The sequence below is a fragment of the Heliconius melpomene genome, chromosome 7 (genome assembly GCF_056956725.1).
Source record: "Heliconius melpomene rosina isolate 202511_hmr_F chromosome 7, ASM5695672v1, whole genome shotgun sequence".
NCBI lineage: Eukaryota > Metazoa > Arthropoda > Insecta > Lepidoptera > Nymphalidae > Heliconius > Heliconius melpomene.
The window spans coordinates 2952060-2975365 of record NC_140395.1 but is presented as its reverse complement, the minus strand read 5'-3'; the positions used below and the strand labels follow the sequence as shown (position 1 = coordinate 2975365).

The window sequence follows — 23306 nt, the reverse complement described above, 5'->3', positions numbered from 1 at the left end:
GTTCTATGGAATTCGGTATAGCGAGCGCTCTGATACGGACGTAGATGTTAAACAAACAGAGCTGAGAAATAAACTTGAGCATTTATTGAAGTTCATTGATCCGTTATTATCGGTTTTTTTTATATAAAATAACTGCAGCGTTGAGTTCCGATACAGAGTGAAGCCAAAAAAAAATCTAAGCACAGGAATAGTATATTATTAGTTTTTTCATTTTCCCTTTCCTTTAAGAATAGATATGGCAAAGCTTAATCTTAAGGTTAAATTATATAGGAGCATTGCATACTATGTAAAAAACATAAAGCAATGTAAATGTAATTGATAAACGTGTATAATTTTTAACGGTTATAAAATAACACTGCTTCGAATAAGATTACAACCCATGACGTTTGCATTTGAGTAACATACGTATATCTAAATATTCCATTTTGGTATTCTTTATTCTTTTAAAAGAATGTCAAATAAATACATTATAGATAAAAATAAATATAATATTACTTATTGAAAATATATGTTAAATATTTCTAACTCTAAACACACAGCTTTAAACGAAAGGAGAGCAGAGAGAAATGGCCACTAAAATTAAAATCTCTAACCAAAAAAAGGTGTCTGACATAATGCACAACTTTATTCGAGTATCATCGAACAGTAAGCTGGTTGTATTTGAATTTCAAACGCACTCTTGTCGTATTTTGTTCGTCGCACGTTGTTCATTTTAACACGTATAAAAAGGATACTCTGAATAACAATGATATGGGATCGATGTAAAAATAGAATTTGGTATGATAAAATATTTTATTAGGAGCCATTGAGTGCGCCTCAATCGTGAAACGGCGTGACATTATAAATAGAGAATGAATTATTTTCACTTCCCTGCTCTAGGTAAGATAAAGCGCGGCGTTAAATACCGCCGCCACACCGCAGGTAGTCTAGCATAATGGCATAAAATATACTAGACGACCTGCGGACCTGCTACCTGACGAACGGCTTAAAGGGGTATTGAACTAAAACACGACATCGTCTTCACAGTAATATTCGTTCACAATGGTGTGAAAAACTTTGACGAGACTAATTTCGAGAAAGAATATTACAATGAAATTACTTCAGAAAAATAATCATAATCAAACATTTATTAGTCAATTTATACTATCAATAAGGCTTTCTAAGTGGGTTATAGGCCTATTTAAACATTGTGAAATAATTATTTTGTATTACCATGTCGTTATAAACGACACTCATTTGTATAATAATTAAAAAGTAGCTTCACTCTCTATCGCGCTTATACGCACGGTAGGCAGAGGGAACCTAGTGTTACGAGTTACTCCGTTCCTCGCTTTCCGTCCATTTTTCAGGACACAGCCGTCACGCTTCAGTCAGACGTTGTGCCCCTGCGTCACGAAGGCGTAGATTTCCATTTTCAATACAAAAATACTTTAATATCGACAATTCACTTATCGTATATCTCATACGAAACCTAATGGGGGCGATCGTCTGCAACAGTGCGTGCCTCCCTCCCATTAGACAATGCAGTAGGTATATTATTCGGCTTCAGCATGCGGGGACAAACCTTGGTTCATTAATAATTTGATATTTGTGTACTTTCAACACATACATGTAAATATGTAGGTATGGAAATATGAGTTATATAATGATATTTCTTTCACAAATACTGAAATAATTACCATAAAAATGAAAGTCAAATGAAGAAACGGTGAAAAGAATAAAGAAATAATTAACTAAACTCTCTTTTTTTCTCGTGAATACAGAGAAAAATAATTAAAACCAATGTCTGACATACAAAAAAAATGATACTAAAACAAACTTCACCGACCGCGTCTCGCATGTTTTTACTAAAACTAATTTAACTTCGAATATGAAAATCAAAGGCAGACGCTACGTTCAACATTTTGAACCGCATATTGGTACCTAATGAGATCCCGTCTGGGAATAACCGCCTGCCCTTACAAATGTACGAAGAATTTCTCGTATTACTTTTGTGCGTATAAATTCAATTTTGTTGATATTAATAAAAATTTTTTTGTACGTCTCATCATATCAAATTAAACAGCCCTTCATCAGTTTGCGAATCCGACTGTAGTACCAAAATATGTATATATATGCCATATAGATATATCTATATGGTATTTATTAACTTTTCAACTGGTTCTATGCAATATGTAGTATAGTCTAGTATCTACGATATTGAAATGTTTTATAGAGGAAAAAATAAAAATAATTTGTATAACAAAATAAATTATAACAATTGGAATTCGTAGTATTAATAATATTAATAGTAAATTTGATTTCAATGTACTTCATACATATGAAGTACACACAGGTTAGTTAATCTGCAACAATATCATTTACTAAAGCTCACCTAAAGATAAATAGGTCCTGGATAGGTATATCTTTTAGTTAATAGCGATTGGGAAAATAAAAGCATATCGCATCAATAATTTAACGATACCTTAATTATTATTTTCACATATATCTATAAGTATACAGACATATACATTTATTTTGATACCACCTGTCTGGTAGCGTCGAGACCAGTAATTAGTATACGCATTGGCGTCAAAGGGAAAGGGGTTGTATAACGAATGGGGGGATTGAATAATAAAATAGCTTTCCCCATGTCCGACGGTAATATGATTTTTTAACGTATCGGCCTTTTAAAGTCTAATATTTTATTTTACAAAATCGTTCATTATTATTCTATTGGAATCTATTATCAAAGTAGCTTTTCAGCATAAGCAATCTGTATGACAACAATGAATTATTCTAAACGCGCTTTTATTAAGTCGATTTGTAACTATAAAATAAAATATCAGAAACTGAATACGATCAATTTGAAATATTTGTATCATCATTACGTAGCTTAAATTACAATACAATAATATCATACCATTGAGCTGGTCTGATGATGGATTCTAAAGTTGTAAGAGGAGGACCTGGGATGTCTTTTAATAGAAATAAAGTTTAGGCTCGTTAGGCTTGGTTTGGTTACACCAAAATTATATTATATAACTAGTGGCCCACCCGCGGCTTTGCCTGCTTAAACTTGTTGTTATATTATAGCCATTTTTTTTACATAATTGTAGTCATTCTGAGGCATCAGCTATACTAATGTAAAGTTTGAACTAAAGCTGTTCAGTAGGTTTTGTGTGGAAATTAAACATCCACCGTCATAAATTAAACTAATTTATAATAAGAAATATATCTAACACGAAATAATAAATAGCAGGAATTGAATCAGTAAACTCCGGCCTAATAATCCAACACTAAACCGAGAGGCCATTTTAAAACGAATATTCATATGAAATCGAAATGAACTGATAATTTTAAGATAATATAAGTGGTTTGATAACAATTAAACCTTAAACGAAGATAAGAACAACAGGTACTTAAGACCGAATGATAAAGCAATATCTTATTGTAAATATAGTATTTTAAATAATATTATGTAAAAAGATTCAATTATAAACGGGAATATTCTGGATTCACTATGTGCTTCTGCAATTCGCTTCCTGCGAAGAGCTGAAGATCGAGTGTGGTGGCGAGATTTGGGAAAAGCCCATGTCCAACAGGGGACGATCGATAGCTGTGGGTGATGATGATTATGATGAAGCACGTACACGAATACAGAGAATTTTGTTTTTTACTGATAGTAAAAATATAAACCTCATTCACTATAAATCTCTATTACATATTCCTCAGACAGAGAAAATTAATATTTTATTTTACGTCTTATTTACACAAATAAAATTGCGAGCGACAACTAGTTAATAATATATTAGTAAAATGTATTATTTTAATTATATTAAAACAAAATAATTACGTCACTTTTAGTAAAGTAGGGATAGTTATACCTAATAACTATATACTTGTTACACCTATTACATTTTTCTTCGAAGGTCTAAACGACCTTTTTGAAACAATCACTTTTACATTCACATTCATTATCATTGTATTACATACTTCTAGTGTTACTAGTGTTCTCTAGTGTTTATAAGCGGTTTCACCTTCATGTTCAAATGGAATTCTTCTTCAGCTCTATAATGTTATTAAAAAAGTAAAATTAAAACAAATTAGTAACAGACACATTAAATTAAGCTAAAACCAATTAAATACTATAATATTTAACGTTTTAGAAAACTTAAATTTTGATTTTTTAAGTGTTATGCCACACTCAAAAATAAATTTTATAAAAAAAGTATAGTCAAATATAAAACTAAAAATAAATGAATGATAATTCCATAATACACACATGTCAACATCCTATATCTTATAAAACAAAGTCGCTTTTCGTGTCTGTCTGTTGTTTCTAACTCTTCTTCTTCTAAACCACCCAACGGATTTTATTGCGGTTTTCACCATTAGGTCGAGTATTTTTCGTAGAAGGTTTATATATAGTTTATTATTTGTACATTCTTATGTAAATTAACATAAATACGATAAATATGAATAAAGTCCTACCCGCTGAGACACTTTCGCGCATGCGCTGCTTTAATGGTAAGTACTACATGAAAAAAATGTACTGGAGTATTGTTCCTCTCAATGAGATCTACAAAAAAGTCCGCGATGGCATATTTTTATCTTTTAAGGATAACGTGTAGTGATCATATTTCTGTCTAAAAATAATAATTTCAATATATTTTTTATTGTGAGGGATATTTTTCCATAATGGTATTAATCCTTATCCTTTAAAATACTTTATTAATTTTCTACGTTAAACGAAGATAAAATTTGCTTTTTACACAATTTCGAAATTGCGAATAGTTTAAGAGAAAAACGCATTTAATTGTTGACACATCACGTCGTTGACACTTCAGCAGTATCGACTCAAGTTTTACTTATCCCTTACTCTCAGCATATAAATAAGTATATTAGTTACGTTGGCCATTTAATGTAGATCAAAACTGTCTTTACTGTTTTTCATTTTAATAAGTACTTTAGAAGTTGTTACAATATCAAAAAATCCTTGCTGCGAAACGGCTCGCCACTCGCCATGCGTCCGCCGCGCCCGCCTGCCTTACACGCATCGGTGGTTCAGTGGTAGAATGCTCGCCTGCCACGCGGGCGGCCCGTGTTTGATTCCCGGCCGATGCATTCTATTTAATTTTCCTCACAGGCAGCCACGTAGTGCTTGCTTTTCATCAGGGACAGAATACCCTCTTCAGCATTAACCACAAGCAAAAAAAAAACCCGCCTGCCTTTATAGCAACGAAGATTTAGATGCGTTTGCACGTATTGGATAATTAGAGTTGAATGTATTATTTCAGCGCGATATATTTTTTGTAGTAGTTATTAGTAGGTAGGCTTTTGTTTATAATTTCTTCCGTTTAAAAATAGTCATTTAACTATCTAAAAATAGTCATTTAAATATATTTTAATAAGTACTTGAAAAGATTAGTAGCACAGATTTAAAATTACGGTACCTACTAAAAAATCCTTGCTGTGTAAAACAATTGGAAAAATCTTATTGAAACTACGAAAATGCGGGTTGCATTAGGGTTTAATTAATTTTCACATTATATTAAGTGCTTTGCAAACATACATTATATGAATAATCCAGTAGTAAAAGCGGGCGAAGCCGCAAGGGGGTCGCTAGTAATATTATAAAGCTAGTATTAATTAGAAACCACGTCCGGGTTTATGCGTTCCAGTTTAAAAGGCAACGAGATTCTAACGACCAAAGTGACTTGAACATTTTTTTAAGAGACGTAGTAAATCGATGTTGAATGTATTTAAATTTGTATTGTTAAGAAATTAGAAAAAAACATACCTACTTTGTATTTATACCTTTATATTATATAGAAAAAGTGTTGGTTCTTGAGATGTCAACGAGAGTGGAGAAATGTGAATACATAATTAAATGTAATTAGTTCCTCTAATTTGGACTGCAACCACAACCGCCACGAGTACACTCAGCCGCGGTACCCGTGCACCACGATGACCTTATTCATTTATATATGCCTATAGCAGTATGAAATCAAGAATATCGTATATTTGAAAGCTTTTTAAAGTGCAAAATTTCATTTATTTTTTTATTATTACGGCAAGCGGAGCGAGCGGGCGTTAGCGGTCGAAACAAGCAGGGGAATGAAGTGTATTAACATAATAGTTTTTATAGCTTCACGCTCTATCCCTAGCGGGCCAGCCAGAGAGATCGGCAAACGGTCTACGTTCTCTACATATCTTTTTCGCATCGTCCACTGTCATCAACCCGTACATACCTGGCCTCAAGGGGGTCCTCTTACAAAACATTAGTTTATTAGTTATTACCAATTATGATACTAGAATATAAGAGTATGTCATTTGATACTGGTAATATGTTCTGACAGAAACCTTACAAAATATAATTTATTATTGTTTAATGACATTATACAAAAGGAATGGAATTTTATATGCCAAGGACACGACAGGGAAGGAAAACGAACATTTCTTTCATTTTATTTGATGATTGTAATCGGAACGTGTGTGATTGTACCTGCCAATTAGGTCGTGGAATGAATCTAATTTCAAGGAAAAATAAAATTTAAAGAAAAAGTTCTTAAAAAAAATGATGAAATTGATGAGTGGTTGAATGGTTTCACATATTAAGATACGAGTTCCGCTGCTTTCAAATTTTTATACGTTTGTCATATCATAAAAAAATCTTATTTATTTTCATTTGACAATGCGGAAAAAGCCGCAGGTAAATGCTAGTAAAATTAAACTGAAGCACTACTATGTTGCTTCTACTCGACGCCCATAGTATAGAATATCTCAGTTCGTGCGACTGAACACAACGTGATAGCTGAGAAGCAGCTGTGGTGGGATCGTAACACGAGATGCACCACAAGATCGTTTGTACTTGTTCTGTGAAAATGTGTTTAATATGTACATACGATGTTTTTGTATGAGAAGTTTTATAAGTTTATGAAATTAAATAAAAAAGCATGTTTTTTTTTCCACATAGCAAAGTAGGCAGAGAGTACCTAGTGTAAGGGGTAAGATACTCTATTTCCCAATTTCAGCTTATATTTCGAGACATTGTGTAACGAGTGACGGAGCTCAACGCTGCGTTTTGTCTATCTGAGCGGTAAAAAGAAAATAATTAAAATATAAACAGTGCCTTGGGTGTGTATCGTACCCACAACTATCGCATTCCTGCGTCCCACTGCTCCACAACGATCTCAAATTAAATGAATGACATAATGTAACCATTACTGGAAGGTATTAATAAAAAATAAAACCAAATAGTTTTTTTTCATAATTTATAATTCTGCAATCTATTAATTAACAAAAAAATAATAAGCAACACGTTTAAATATAACGCAAAGATGACCAGTAGTGTTACCAGAGCGAGGAAAAGAAAAAAAATCGTTCATCCACCATACCTACAAAAAATATAAGGAAATCCCATTAATTAACTTCGGTATACACTAATGTAACCTAAATCGATATATCACATACATCACTGCTCTAAGTAAATTGGTAACTGTATACGCTTTTGTTTGAAGCAGGTAGACTATAGTAGAGCCATTATGATAGAAATTGAAGGGTACAGGTAGCCTTACAAAATCCTTGGGTGCTATTATATTATGGTAAGTAGAAAAATAATAGGCAGAGTAGAAGATTAAACTAGTATAAAGGTGAGTATGGAGTTCAAGTTTGGTTGAAGCATATTTCAATATACTAATCAGGAATAAATATTTTTATATCTAAATCTCAGACTGGAATATTCAATTCATCAGCATCATTTATTGTCCACCGCATATAGCAGGGTTGGCAGACAGAACCTCGAATTCGAGACGCTGCGCGTTATGTGGCGGAACACAATGTAGCGCTTCGTCTATACCAGAGCGAGGCAATAAAAAAGTTCGTTCGTTCCCTCGGCCGAGATCGAACCCGCAACCAACTCGTCGCACTAGGCCATAGTAGCCTCAATTATACTCAATATAGAATACTTATATTTAAATCACCAACAAAACTCCTTCATAATATCTAAAAACGATAAACATCACTATTTGCAGTTATGGCCTACAATTTTCTAGAAAATATAAAGATGATGCAACATATAAGCATTATAATGTAAAATAAGTTAAACCGTAAAAATACGACTATCCAATCACGTGGTGATCGCGTCACTATTACTACGCGTTGACGTCGCAGTCGTAAATAAAGAATACACGAGTATTGATTTACATGATAGGATGTATTTTATAAACCAGCTTTTACTTGCGGCTTCGCCCGCGTGGTAAATGGGAAACTTAGAAACAATTAACGAGATATAACGTAGCATATAGCTTTCCTTGATAAACAGACTGTGCAACATAAAAAAAAATCTTTAAATACAACCAGCAGTTGCTGGTGATTAGCATGTTTAAGCAAGAGAACTTTTACACTATATAATATAAAGAAATAGTATATTATAATTTTGTTTTATATTCTGTTATAATGTGAGCAGCGGGGACTTGGTGGAAAGAAACTGCATTCTTTGCTTTCCGTTGGAATCTGAGACATTGTGTGTTGAGCAGCAAAATTTGCGTATCAAAAGTATGGAAATGAAAACAATTCATTAACAAAAAATTATTATATTAAAATTAACAACACAAAACCAACTTGAACTTTGTATCAGTTGACATCAGTCTTTTAATAGATACTGTTTTTAAGTATTATAAAATATAATTTATTTTGATGCACCTTTCATTCATAGAAGAGTAGGCAAAAAGAAACCCATAATATCATCATCACCATCATTCATTAAATATCTTTATCTATTTTCAGCACATTGATAGATATGAAATGTAAATGATTGACCGGAAGTGTGTGACCGTACAGTACAAAGTTCCCACCGTATGGATAAAAAAAACTTAGTACTGCCCAAATCTTCATTGTCTAGCAAAATAAAAAAAAATAATAACATATCTATAGAATAAAAAGAAAACTCCCTGAGACTAGCATATACCAAGTTTTAAGAAAAAGTTATAAAGAATTCAAATATATTTTAGCTGTACAAAAATCTTTTATGATTCACAAGACAATTAAGAAAAATTAATCAAAATATTATTAATAGAAGTATACATAATACAATATATATAACAATTAAAGTATGACTAAACTCTTAATATACTCAAGGAAATCATCGAAATTAATAAGTTCTAAATATGATGAAAAATATGTTATTATCCTCTTCTAATCGTTATTAATAAAATAAATGATGAATATGACTATAAAAATATTAATAACCAATGAACAAGGAAAAATTGTTGCTAAACATTTTTCCGTATCAATTAAGGTATTTATTTGTGTGTATTTAATTACTCAAATATGCATAAGGTAATAAATAAGAATATATAAATATAAAAAATAATTACTGTAAAATAAAAATTCAAAAACAATTCTCCAAAAAAAGTATAGTAAGAAAAAATGCCAACAGTTAAAGACCATTTGTTAAATATAACAAAAATGTATAATAATGATAAAATATATGAAGGTGCCAAGTTTTTTTCAATAAAGAGGGAAATTAAAAATAAATATTATCATTTATTTAATGTAAGTTTGCATTATAATTTGTCAATCAACGCGTACCGGCGTACGAGTTTGTTTGTAAACAAATAACATATGATCGAATGACCGGCACTCAATTTTATATTTTTTATAATTTCTCAAAATATTTTACTAGCAAATTACGAAATAAATATAATATAGCATCGATATTCATTGTAAAAACGGCATTTAAATAACCCAAATGATCCTGAAAGCCCGACAATAACACCATGTGCGATAATCGCGCCAAATTTTGACAACAAGTTAAGATTGTTATTAGACCGGCGCTACTATTTCATTTCGCCAGAAACACGAACATACGCGGATAAAACAAATATCCTATGTTTGCAATAAGCTGGTAGCAATAAATTCGCCAAAAAACCTCCGCTCTTAATAAATATACCGCCCCTAGCGGCCGGAATATGAAACTGAAACATGATGGCCGACACACAGTAGTTGTGATGACTTAATAGTTAAATGCGCAAAATACTTACACTCTCCTCCTCTTTTTCCATACCAGAGGGCATCTGAGGCACGGCGCGGTTGATCGCCGAGTAGTCCGGCAGGTCCGGGAGCTCCTCGGCGAGGTATATAGGCATTGGTTTGGTCGCATCTAGGGCCCTCGCCCTAAACGAGAGCTTCGACATTTTGTTGACAGAACAAAACACGTTAGCGTCGACACTAAAATGCACTTATAAAACACACTATAGCTCCTCTGGGAGGTCCTAAAGGACCGTAAACTGCACTTTGCACACTCTAGTTCGTTCCCATGGTTAATTTTTGCACGCACTCAGTCACAATTAATGAAAAACAATAACGAAACTTTACATATTGAGCGTACTTTACAGAAAGCCATCATGGCGGCTTTCCGTTTGGCGGACGACCATGACCAACTTCCACCGAGTGCGACGTGCGCGGGAAGGAAACACGCGGGAACTAACATTACATTTTCATTTCTTCATTATAGAAATCTAGTTGAAATGTACTTTAAATTGTTTTTAATTGCTGTTAAAAAATGTAAAAGAATTATTGAGATAATTTTTACTGTAATTTAATAATTATTTTAAAATAGACAAAAATAAAAATATTAAAATGACGTCGAACTCTGGTAACTGTCAAGCCACAGACAATTTATTGTTCGTTTTTATCCGCGTTCCTTTAAACGTAACATGATATTTGTTGTCAATTATATAATTTATGTTGTCATTTAAAAAAAAGAAGTGTAAAACTAAAATTTTGCTTAGTTATTTATATAAAAATTATAAAACGTGGCTTTTTAAATATAAAGATAATAAAATATTTATAAACAAATTTTCATAGACAAAAATATTTTTTTCAGCTTATTGATATAGATGAATGCAATTTGTCTATAATTATAATCTCTTATAAAAATATATTTTATGATTTTTATTAGTTAGGTAAATATATTTAGAGTTTTATTTATTTAATCATATTCGTACATTTCTGGCTCAGATTTTGTTATATAATTATAGTGTTTGATAATTATGAATGATAAGCGTAATTGAAACATTAACTAATTAGTAACAATTATTATAACGTTAAAGGATTATAATTTTTTGTAATTTTAATAATCTTCAGAGTGCTAATTTGTATTTATAATCTCAAATCAGGTCTTAAAAATACCGATTTTAACTTTACAAGAGGTACGTCGTATTTTGTCTAATTCAACTAGAAAATAATTGGCAACAACAAAAATGATCTATATTTGAAGTTTGAAATTAAGCTTCGCCAATTCTATTTTTTTAACTTCTTACTGTATTTCACATATATGAGGGTAGGCACAGAACCTATTCCATTCTTCAGTTTTCGTCTTATTTTCATATCAGTTGGACAAATTGAAAATTTTTCATTGTCCCAAGCTGAAATTGAACCATCCAGTCTAATGCAGTCCCAATTTGGCCACAATGGCTTTGAAATTAAAATGTGTTTCTCTCAAAAGGTATAATAAAACAAAATTACAATTAAACAATAATTTATTCATTATCAATAAACAAGATATTAGTATAAAATAAGACTTAATTAATAATTGAGTAATACAAACATATTTTGATTATTTGATGACCACAACGCTGAGCAATTTTAAAATTTAACTATTTAATATTATTTATATATCATAAAAAAAGATTAAACAGAGAAAAAAGTTCAAAATTTCAGTCATTTCGAAATCAACGGTCCAGCCTTATTAAATAATATTTGTCATCATTAAACAAACAAATTTTCTGTCATTGTTATTAATAATTTAGTGTATCTTGTATGAAAATGTATAATTAATAAAACTTTATATACACTCTTTAATACTCCACCCTTAAAATAGATAAAAAAACGTACCTAACTGAAAATGTCATTCCATACCCTAAACCAATATAGTCACTTTCCACAAATTACATTTTCATTAAAGGTTGCAATATATAGAACATAACTTACATAATGGACTTCTACCTCCTATATAATAATAAATTTATTGAAATAGCTCGACAATAATTTATGAAATATGTGAACACTGGCACGAATCAATCTCGCGCATTTACAGTCGTGTGCATAATGTTTAGTATGCAGAGTTCGGTGTCATATATACGAATTAGCGCAGTAAATGACACTTGGCGTCGCGGTCTACTGTGTTTTAGTATAGTGAATGGGCTCGCGGGGCAGCGGTAAGGTTTGCGGGGGGACATAAACTTCTTGTCGGACTATACATTTAATTATTTATAATTATTTAAGGATACATATAAAATTTAAAAAAACGTGAATAAAATCATAAAATATACGAAAAAGGTGTTAAAATAAATCTTATATACACCAAATTATTAATAATAGACAAAGTCAACATATCATTTCTTTATTGAAAAATGAGAAACAAAATTTTTTTTGAGAAATTTTATAAGCCATTTCTATATGTTCAAAGCTACACAATTAAACAAAAAAAAAAACGTTTATTTATTATTATAGTTTATTATTTATTTTAAAAAATTCAAGCACATACTATTAAAGTTTTAATTGTTACTATAGATATAAATATTCAAAATTAATAGAAAATGGCCATTTGTTTCAAAAAATAATTGAAAGCTCTTGCTCTATAAGAGATCATATTCCATAGTGTTTATTTATAACATAAATTTCATACAAATTATTTGCCTTTACATATTAATCTGTACATTTACGGTTTTTTTTAATAGTCATGTTCTCTGCTTTCTGCCCGAAGTCGAGACATTGCGTCGCGGAACTCAACACCGCATTTTGAAAATAGTTTTTTTAAATTAAAATTCATGTTCATAGCCCGAGTTCACATTTGCAGCTGACACTGTTTCATTTTATTACAATTACTTTATTAAATTATTGATCAAATATTTAAAATAAATTAGGATAAAATATATTATTAATAAGTCCACAGATTAAATAAAAAAAAATAAAGAGAAATAATTTGTATATCATTTTTAAAAAAGCCCTTATAATAAGACGGTTAACTTCATACACATATATTCATTTTTAAATAGTGCTTCAATAATATATTTTAAATTAATATATAAATTTAAATATTAGAAAAACCTGTCATATATAGCTTTTTTCTCTAAATTTTAATACTATTAGTCTAATATAATGGAGTCATAACTATTTTTTTTTTCCTTTTTGTATCTTTGACACTAGTAAAGAATTGAAAAAGTTATTTTTGGATTTTTTTACTTGTTTTTTAATCATTTGTAAAGCTTAGAGGCATTATTTTGCTATTTTATATATTAATTTAAAATATAAGTGCATTGATTATTAATAATATTAACTATAGAGTAAATATAAGTCATATATAAAACGTAACTATTTGCATAAGCAATCATTTGAATTTGCACTATAATCACAAACAAATTTAGTATAATTTGGTTACAATATAAAAATAAGTTTAAGGCGGTTATGAGCGGCGTTAATTTATATTATAAAAAATATTTTTTACTCTATAATTAATAACATTAATACTAATAACATACAGACAATCAATACTAATATTCAATTAAGCAATGTTACATATAAAAATTGTCATTTCATTTTAATTTTGCTATTTTGAATAAAACTATAATAAAAAAAGTTCTTTTTAAATTAATATATATATCTCTTTCTTATAATAATAATTCTAACTATTATTATTAGAAAGTGATAGCTATATAGATTTGTATAGAAGTCAAAAGAAATTTATTAGACGAAAGTAGTTTTGATATATAATTAAGGCTGAAAGTTACAAGTGGCGTAACCCATAAAATTCATTGGTTTATTTTTTTGATAATTTGTTTTAAAATAAAGCTATTAATGTAATAAATTTGTAATAAATTTTATGTAAAATTTATATTTTTTTGCATTAATTTATATAATTGTCATTAAAATCTTTTTAAGATAAATAATTGTATTAAGTATTTTAAAATTGTAGGTTATGCCACTTTTCAATTGTTATTATTATTTATATACATAACACATTACTATATGATCAAAATAGACAAAACGGATTGAGGAAACCTATATCATATATGTATTTTTAACTCACATTCTTAATTCTTGTTTATCTGCTTTGAATGAAATGAAACAAAAAAACTAATTCCAAATTAAATACATACAATGTCAAAATAAAGCGAAAAACAAAGACAACATAATTTAATACTCGAACGTCACTATCAATTTTACATTACAATCAAAATTTATAAATTACATTTGAATCACAGATAAAAATACAGGTAAAAATATATATTTACTGAAATTTCACAGACGAAAAATACAACCCATTTCATAACAGATTTAAAAATAATCTTTTTTTTTCTTTGTTCCTATTTTAAACATAGAATGCAAGTTAAAAATACATTAAAAAACCCTGATATATAACGGACTGTAGTAGTATATACAATAATATATTGTGAGAAATCAGCTATTATCTGTGTCACCTTGGGGCGTTGCTTTGACACTTTTGCCCACAAAGATTTCTACCTCCTGAAAATAAAAGAAAATGCTATATTATAACTTAGTACATTATTAATATGAAAATCTCAAAGAAATAAAAAATTTTAACCTTAATCCCGCATATAGCAGGATAGGCAGAGGGAACCTAGTGTTAAGATACTCCAATTCCCGTAACATTGTGTTCAACGGCGGAACTCAACGCTGTGTTTTCAATGAACTATCATTACCTGGCTGCCTTCAACAGGCATATCATCTTTTTGGGGCAGTGTCGATTTCGCCGCTAATTGTCTTTCACGTGCTAAACGCCTGTAAAAAAAACAATCATTTAAATATATATTAAATATTTCGAATTTAAGGGAAGTCTTAAAAAAAGTTGGTTAAGAAATGAGACAGATTATTGGTAAAATGATTAGTTTAAGTAATTGTCTTGAAAACATGCCATATATTTAATTTAATTTTTTTATACTTATTTGTATTTTGGAATATTAATACAAGGAAAAATAATGGTTTAATAAAAAATTGAGAGGGCAAGAGTTGGGTCACTCTAAATAGATTTTACATAATATTTTTTAATTTCATGCTATGATTACAAGAGAGGTCACAAGATAAATCTCAAGATTACCCAAGTCCAAATAAAGACAGCTGTTTTAAAATAATTTACACTCATATTAAAATATCATACGAAATAAAAAAAGTTGGTATTTTATTTACAATTAAATAAAATTATAATATATTATTATTGTGTTAATATTTTCTTCTTACATTTTAGATATATATCTTAATTCAAATTTCACATAGTAAATCAATGTTAACCCAGATAATAAGTAAGATGGGTGTACAAGTTCATTTATCATTTGAAAAACAAATTTACCAAGAGACTTCCAGAACTGTCTAAATATATACATCATCATAGAGGACACAAGTTAAAATCTTAAATATAAAACAAACCTTTTTTCCTCAAGCTATATCCTAAATATAACAGGATAAACGAAAAGAACCTATCAAGACATTCCAGTCTCACTCTGTTTATTTTACAGATGTTACGTGTGTTTAGTAGCGGAACTCAACGCTGCGCTTTGTTTTATGTAATAAAGTTTGAACTTAGTTTTATAAAGACTGTTCTGGTTTCAGTGGACAACATAATTATCACAATTTTTCCATATGACGTTACAAATCTATGATTCTTTTAGTTTCACGCTGTAAGGAGAATAGCGTAAAGACACTCTGTTCCCATTAAGACACTTCCATTCCCTACTTTCCGTGGAAATCTCAAGGCATTGCGTATTGAGCTTTGTCCCATATCCAGAACGAGGAAATGAATAACTCCCCCGAGCGGGAATCAAACATGCAGCCGTCGCGATTACTCTCGAACGCTTGTTACTCTGTGCCACAACAATTTAGACGGCTATAAAGTATCGGCATACGAATAATATAAAATACCTGCGTTGCTCCAACATAGCTTTTCGTTCTATTTCTCGTTTTTCCGCCGCTAGTCTCATTTTCTCGTTCTTTATCGCTGGAGTGCGGGGGGTTCTACGAGCGGGAGAAGCGTGCGGCTTCGAATTCGAGACTGGGGACGCGATCTGATAATTGGAAGTCAAGAAAAAAGTTATATATTTATACTTAGGTTTCAATTGTAAATAAATTAGAGGTGAGGTCTAATTTTTCTTAAATATAATATAACAATCACTACCTCTTGCCAATTATTCTTCTTCAGCACGTCCAAGTGTTCGTACAGGGCGTCCACATTGCGCACTTGAAGGCACACCATGTCCCAGAAACCTTGGAGATCCTCTAACGTAGTAGGGAAGGGCTCATCGCCACGCTCGTTTATATTGTTGTAACAGAGGCCTGGAAAAGACTTAGAAAATAGACTTCATATACAATGATTAGATAAACAGAGAGGCTGTCTTGGCGCAAGGCACAAGCGTGTCTGTAAACGCGACTATTACTGTGGACCCGATTCCCATTTGAGGAATTAACTCCCCCTGCATACCATGATACATGCAGGATACTGCGTGAAACTAAAAAAAAAAAATCTAAACGTTTTTAACTTTCCGTTTTCCCATCAGAAATCGAGGTATTATATGTTAGTTAAGTGGCGGAACACAACGCTGTAATTTATATACTAAAGCATGGAAATGAGTCTATTTACATATGTATGAGTATCAAACCCACGAACGCTATGGTTATAGCGTTCTTGAGTGATTCACTCTACGATGGTTTCCAAAAGAAGACATAAACACTGGTAAGCTAAACAAATACCTTGAAATTGCTGCATCTTTTGCGTAGCCAACAGTCGCGCTTTACCCGACGCAGCGCGTAACAACCCAAGCACTTCCTCGCTTATGTTCTCTTCGTTCTGGAATGTTTCAGACATAAAAAAATATTATAATATTTATATTATTAATAAATATTATAGTATATATGAGTATAGTCGTCTTTCGATAGATCGAGAGCTATTGCTACTTGAAAATTGGGTACAAAGCTAGTAAAACAATATTTTAAATAATAAAATCGTAACGTAAATAAAAAAGTATAATAATTTTCATGTTTGAAAAACCCTAAAGGCGACTGCCATCTCGGTTGTGTGCCTTCATAAATCAGTTAGGAAGTCATTAGTGTTTTCATTTAGTAGATGGCCTTTTTATTGTTTTTTTTAGCTTTACGCGGTATCCCACATATAATAGGGAAGCAGAGTAAAAGTAAACTTAGTATTAAGACACTCCGTTCATTCATTCTCTCCGTTATTTACTTACTAGAACGATAGAAACGAAATAATTAATTTCCATTTCCTTGAGGCGGAAGAAAGGGAATCGAACCTTTAACCATGGCGTTGAGACGTCATACGTATTGTATAAAAAAATCGTATTTTTCGTAAGGAACTCTTGAGGATTTTTTTATTTAATTCAATGTAGTAGAATGAATATAGTGAACAGTCACTGTTTTATTTTTTTTTAAAACTACTTAGTTAAATTGCGTGCTACAAACTGACACTTGCCAACAAGCTACATCCACAACCTAAGTCATAATTTAGTAAAAATAAGTACTATAAGAATACATTAAGATATAAAACATCCAATTACGAATTTTATGTGTCCTCTATTAAGAATATACAATATATTACTTGAATATTTAAAGTATTATGTGAAATAAAAACTCGAATGATATTATACTCAGTTTAATTACAAGATATTTTTTTTTTTCAAAACAAATTTCTAACTGTTTGCAAAACAAAAAAATAAAAATTGTGAAATATGTAAAAAATCCGCTACTTAATGTAATAGCTATAACCAAGTAATGAAAATTTTTGCATATTGTACAGGATATTCTTCACTTACCTGTAAAATCTCCAATTCCTTCTCCGCCCCAACAGCGAGCGCGATCAACCGTTCAGTCTCTTTCTTCTCCAGCTCCAAGAAGTAATGTCCATCTTTAAGCACTTCACCATTCACTTTTGTGACACCGTTCACACCATTCAATTCATTCACTGAGTCATCTAAATCTATCACAGAAACACCATTTGTCACATCACTAGTAGTGTCCTCTTCAGTCTTTTTGGGTTCGGGAATGTCATCACTTTTTTGTGGGGAAAGGTCGGATTTCATACTTTTTCTTGGAGACAGTATGGGTAATTGTGCACGAAATTCGGGCCTCAAATGCCTCAAAACGGGTAAAACTGTTGGATCCTGGGGGCTGGTGGCGTCATAAATATTTTCACTATCGAAACTCTCGTTTGATTTCCGCGGAGAAAGAATTCTCTCTGTGGGACAATTGAGAGATTTCTCCGTCAGTACTTTAAGGTCGTCATCATCGCCGGCACTCTTCGTTTTATGACGCTTCTGGTTGAAGAATCCTTGCGCGAGCGCGCCGGGCCCGTATAGGCGCTCGACTCGCTGTTGTATGAAACTCTTCATAGGACTGGTCAGTTTTTCACCATTTTCCTTTGTAATTTCTACCCGTTTTGACACTCCATTTGAAGATATTGTATAGGATTCCGAAGAAAATCTTGTTTCCTTGCCATTCGTCGTAACTGATTGGCGAAAATTTGTTTCCGAATAACTCGACTTAAATGTCAATTCCTTTGCGTTATCCAATTCATCTTTCTGATGCAGCATTGACGCTGCGAAGTTCTTGCTCTCGTTAGAGATGTAGGGACGACTGGTAGTCGTCATGCTGGGACCTAAGAAATCGTTTTTCAACTGCTTATTTTCTGCAGCCATATAGGCATTTATCGGGGACGCTATTTGAGGATCTGTGTGCGCCTTGGAAGGCGCTTTTGCTGTCAAATTATTGCGAGTATCATGAGGTCCGAAGGTTGGTACCAACAGTTTGTTAGCGCTGACCGGAACAGGAACAAGAAGGGAGTTATTTTCGCTTCGATATTGATAAGTATGTGTGATTGGTCTGATAGGCGACGCTTCCCGACTTTTGTTGATATCTTGGCGTAATTTTGAGTCGTATGTTGTTAGATTTGAGTAGCCGTTGACTGAACAAGCTAAATTTAAGTAGCTCGGTTTCTTTTGGGGTACTTCGTCACGTTTCTTATGATGACTTCTGGATCTATGACTGGAAGTGTCGATGTGGATCTTTGGGGGTGGTCTTAGAAGGTTATCAGACTTCCGAGGAGTTGGAGTTGCATCATCAGGTGTCCTCGCTGGTGATATAGGCGCTTGCGGTGTCAAATTGTTGGGTTGTAGGTTTGAAGCCGCCCGCTCCTGTATTCGAGACGTGAAATCTCGTATTCGACTAGTCGTGGACGAAGGCGTAAGGAGATTCAAGCTTCCGGACGTAGTATCTGTAACAATAAACAGAAATCGTTACTCAATGATTAAAATACTTTCGTTCTGGAAACATTTATCTAAACAAACTCACAAATGGTTGACTACGTTATTTATATAAATAATATATTTTACTTCCGCATGCATAAATTAAAAACAAGAAAAAACACTATCTAACAAATTCAAGGGAAATTCAAATTCTTACATAAAAAAGCCAAGAAATAGTCGCACATGTTACACAATATAGAAAATACTGAGAGTTAGATGACATTTAAAAATAATAAGAAATGTCAATAATTGATAGATTACATATTATCACGAGGCCGTTTTTTTTGTGATTATTTTGTAATGGTAATTTAATATTGCGATAAGCAACAAGGTATAAATGGTAGTTAATAGGTAAATGTTCAAATTTTTATTGCTTTTCTTATAAGGTTTTACAGGACGGACAGGAAAACTAGTGTCAAAACATTCCGTTGTACACTAACCGCCGCCGTAGTTAGAGACGTTGCGTGTTAAGTGGCCGAACTTACGATGCGCCTTGCCTCGACACCAGAGCAGAGAAATGAAAATATCAAATTAAAATATTTAATTTCCTCGAGGGATCGAGCACTGAACCAGTCACGTTTACAGTCACACACTTGTGCCCCTGCGCCACGACTAGCCTCACTCATCATTTAATCAGCACAAAATTATTTATTATTATTTAAAGAATTATTAAGTTATGTTGGTGATAATATTATATTAAAAATAACTTTATGTTAATTTCAAGGCTCCTCATTTACATCTGTGCAAGAAAAATCTTTTGAAAACAGTCATGTTGAAAGATGAAATATATTATCATTAACATTATTTGAAAATGAAACAATACAGATCATTTATATTTAATTATAAAAATACGTCAAATTCATATAGGATAATTTTCAGATATAAATTTAAGACTTGTTTGGTTTAGTTATCATTTTCAATGTTTAATATGTTAATTTATTTACTGTTAGTTTGTCTTAAAAAGGTCCAGTGTCTTAAAGAGGTCCTGCATTTGGCACCTATATTTTATATCCACCGATTTCTCAATCTTTTCAAAATACTGTCCAGTATACTTCCCAGGTAGTCCCATTGCCACCAAGTTGGGTTTTTATAGCAGGTAATCAAGGGATAGTAGGAAGCTTTCAATTTTTAAATAGAAACTTGCATATATATTTTATATGATTTCTTGTAATAATTTTAATGTTGCTTCTTGTTTTAGTTAAAAAAGTTTTTTGAGTGTATAAATTAACATAAGACAATTTTCAAAACTAATAAACATTTTCATATCAGTATATTTCCAGATATTGAAGGACACACACAAATGTTAGGTAACAAAAGAAACTAAAATTATATAATTTTATTTTACACTCAAATTAGCAATTAAAAGATATTGTTTTATTTTTAATGTCTTTCAGTCATGCATAAAATAAATAAATATAAATATTAATGTTTTTATACAGTATAAGTGACTCAATGTTATAACTCATTTTATTATTTTATCATTTTCATTTATTTTTGTTTTTATAGAGACACAGACAGTTTTTATACATACTCATATGTAAAAATGTTATATAGTATTACTTACTTATTTTTATATATGAATAAAAACTATTTTTAAGAAATAGATGTTCTAGAATATTTACAAGGATAAAATTTTTTTTTACGTAATTATAGTTTATAATAAAATATCAAGTAACTTTAATCCTTATTTCTTATGTTATTTTAATCGAGTATTAAATATATAGAATTTAAATATATAGAAACAAAACAACACACTCTGATTTACCTAAATTTAAGAAATAAGATAAAATTTAATAAATTCTTTTCCCCAAGCATGAATCAAACTCACAACCATTGCATTTACGTTCTGTTCAGTTCTTTAACAATGTGTGACATATACACTGGCACAATGGCCACCTTTAACATTTACTTTATTAACTTTACATAAACAAAGTAATTAGAAATGACAAATGGATATTTATATTTTAATGATAAATAGTCATACAACAAATTAGTTTAACTGACCATGTAAAACTTGTCTTGTCTCATATAGTAAGGATATTAGCAATCTCCCCTTGACCTTGTTGGTGCATTGCCAACATTAAAATGTATCATATGCAATGCAGTACATTATTAAGTTGTACAGTGAAACTATAATATAAGTGAACGGAAGTGTCTTAATGGGAATAGAATGTCTTAATAGTAGGTCCCCAATTTCGGGATACAATGTAAAATGAAAAAAAAAACAATATAAGATACAAATTTGTACCTGCATGATAAATGGAAATAACTAAAAGTTGCATATGACACATGACATACTATAAGTATGGGAAGTAACTTGGACTGCAGACTCAGTAAAATTTAAACTATTAACATTATGCAATATAGCCCATAGCCTTCCTCAATGAATGAGTATCCAAAAAATTGTTGTTCAACAAATTATTGTTAATTTTCAATTTGAACTAGTAGTTTTTGAGTTTAGCGCATTTAACCAAGCAAAGTCTTTAGCTTTATAATCAAAAGTTTAGATTATATATAAATTAAAATTACGTTGTACTATATAAATAACAGAATATTCTTACTCTAGAAGTTTATTCCTACTGTTAGTTTCTTCTAATTAACATCTTATTTCATTACTCATATACATTATAACCAATCAAAGCTATATCACTAAATATAGCATACCTTAAACAGCACATGCAGATTTCAGCTATATATGGCAATATTAGTATGATTTCTATATATAATATTGTTTTATAAGCTGTATCGATTTAACAAGATTTTATATTACATCACACACTACTTCACAAGCTCACTTTTCTATATTTATAACAAGTTTTGTCACTTTTAATGTCGCGAATTACTTATATAAATACAAAGTAAAATAAGTGCAAGTAGCGTTCCACACGACGAACAATGACATACTACGTGCACGTTTTCAAGAGTAATCGCGTTATTCATCTTAATCGAAACAATAAATATACTTTGATGACGAATATGCTACAACTGTTTAGATTTTTTGAAAAGGAAAACGTAGGTAGATATTTATTTAAATACAAAATTAACATACTAAACAAAAGTTAAAGTTACTTACCGGTATTTCAAGAACTACAGAAACAAATTACACAACAGTTAAAAACAATTAATTTTAAAAAATCACAATATTTTATACCAAAAAAAACACAACATAAATTTTAAGGAACGATATTTCAACAAAGTTCGTCACTAATGTCACTTTTTATTTTTTTTTCTCGAGACGTCACCCTCAGGCAGTACAAGTTACGGCCGGTTCCGTTCCGTTTCACGGTCGGCGAGCGTGAATCTTGTTTATTAAAACATTCAAAGAATATATCACGTAGATTTTATTAAATTTAAATTTATATTAAATTATAACATAATACATATATTGAAAATAAATATGCGATTATATACGCGCGTATCGGCAAACTGTTTAGACGCCAATGACCGAACGAGTGAGAAGTGCGTAGGAGGAATCGAGGCCGATGTGTTAATGCGACAGCGTGTGTGTGATCTTTTGTTTGCAATATGCAATTTTCAATTTGCATTGTATGCTATTTCTATATACGACCCAAATATTTAAATTATATTTGATACATTGATTTATTAATATAAACAAGTAATCCTGTTCGCGTGACAGTTATTTAAAAATATATTTTAAGTTAGATATTATGCAAAGGACCTTGAAAATCCTAAATCAGCGAAAGCTTTGCAACATGTTTGCCTTTTTTCAAGTAAATATTTGCAATATTGTATAACATAATAGGCACATTGGGTAAAATATGTGGGCTTGACCGCTTTAAATTTTACATGATTCATCGCAAATATTTTTTTATCTTCACGCATCTCCCGTTTTGTACAGAACAAGTAGAAATGACCTATTGTCTTTTTTACTAATTAACTATTTTAGACATAATATAAAAATATTTATTCAGTAACCCCCTGACCGTCAGTATAAGGCCGCGCCTTCGTGACAGAGAGGCACAAATGTGCGATTCG

General features: G+C 31.0%; 2 protein-coding genes across 2 annotated transcripts in view; both read right to left on the bottom strand.

Annotated features, from left to right (window-relative positions):
• E(Pc) (Enhancer of Polycomb) overlaps positions 1-10630 on the bottom strand; it is a 78793-nt gene extending 68163 nt beyond the window's left edge. Inside the window, exon 1 of the mRNA XM_085187781.1 lies at positions 10026-10630. Within this exon, the coding sequence (XP_085043907.1) occupies positions 10026-10178 (153 nt within the window). The 5' untranslated portion in view covers positions 10179-10630. The remainder of the gene's footprint in view (positions 1-10025) is intronic.
• A 1742-nt stretch (positions 10631-12372) lies between these two features.
• The window catches only part of vlc (disks large-associated protein 2), a 31290-nt gene continuing 20356 nt past the window's right edge, over positions 12373-23306 (bottom strand). Inside the window, exons 3-8 of the mRNA XM_085187780.1 lie at positions 17823-19279; positions 16747-16843; positions 16175-16332; positions 15922-16064; positions 14709-14787; positions 12373-14511 (exon numbers count right to left, since the gene is read on the bottom strand). Coding sequence (XP_085043906.1) covers positions 14446-14511; positions 14709-14787; positions 15922-16064; positions 16175-16332; positions 16747-16843; positions 17823-19279 — 2000 coding nt within the window. The 3' untranslated portion in view covers positions 12373-14445. The remainder of the gene's footprint in view (positions 14512-14708; positions 14788-15921; positions 16065-16174; positions 16333-16746; positions 16844-17822; positions 19280-23306) is intronic.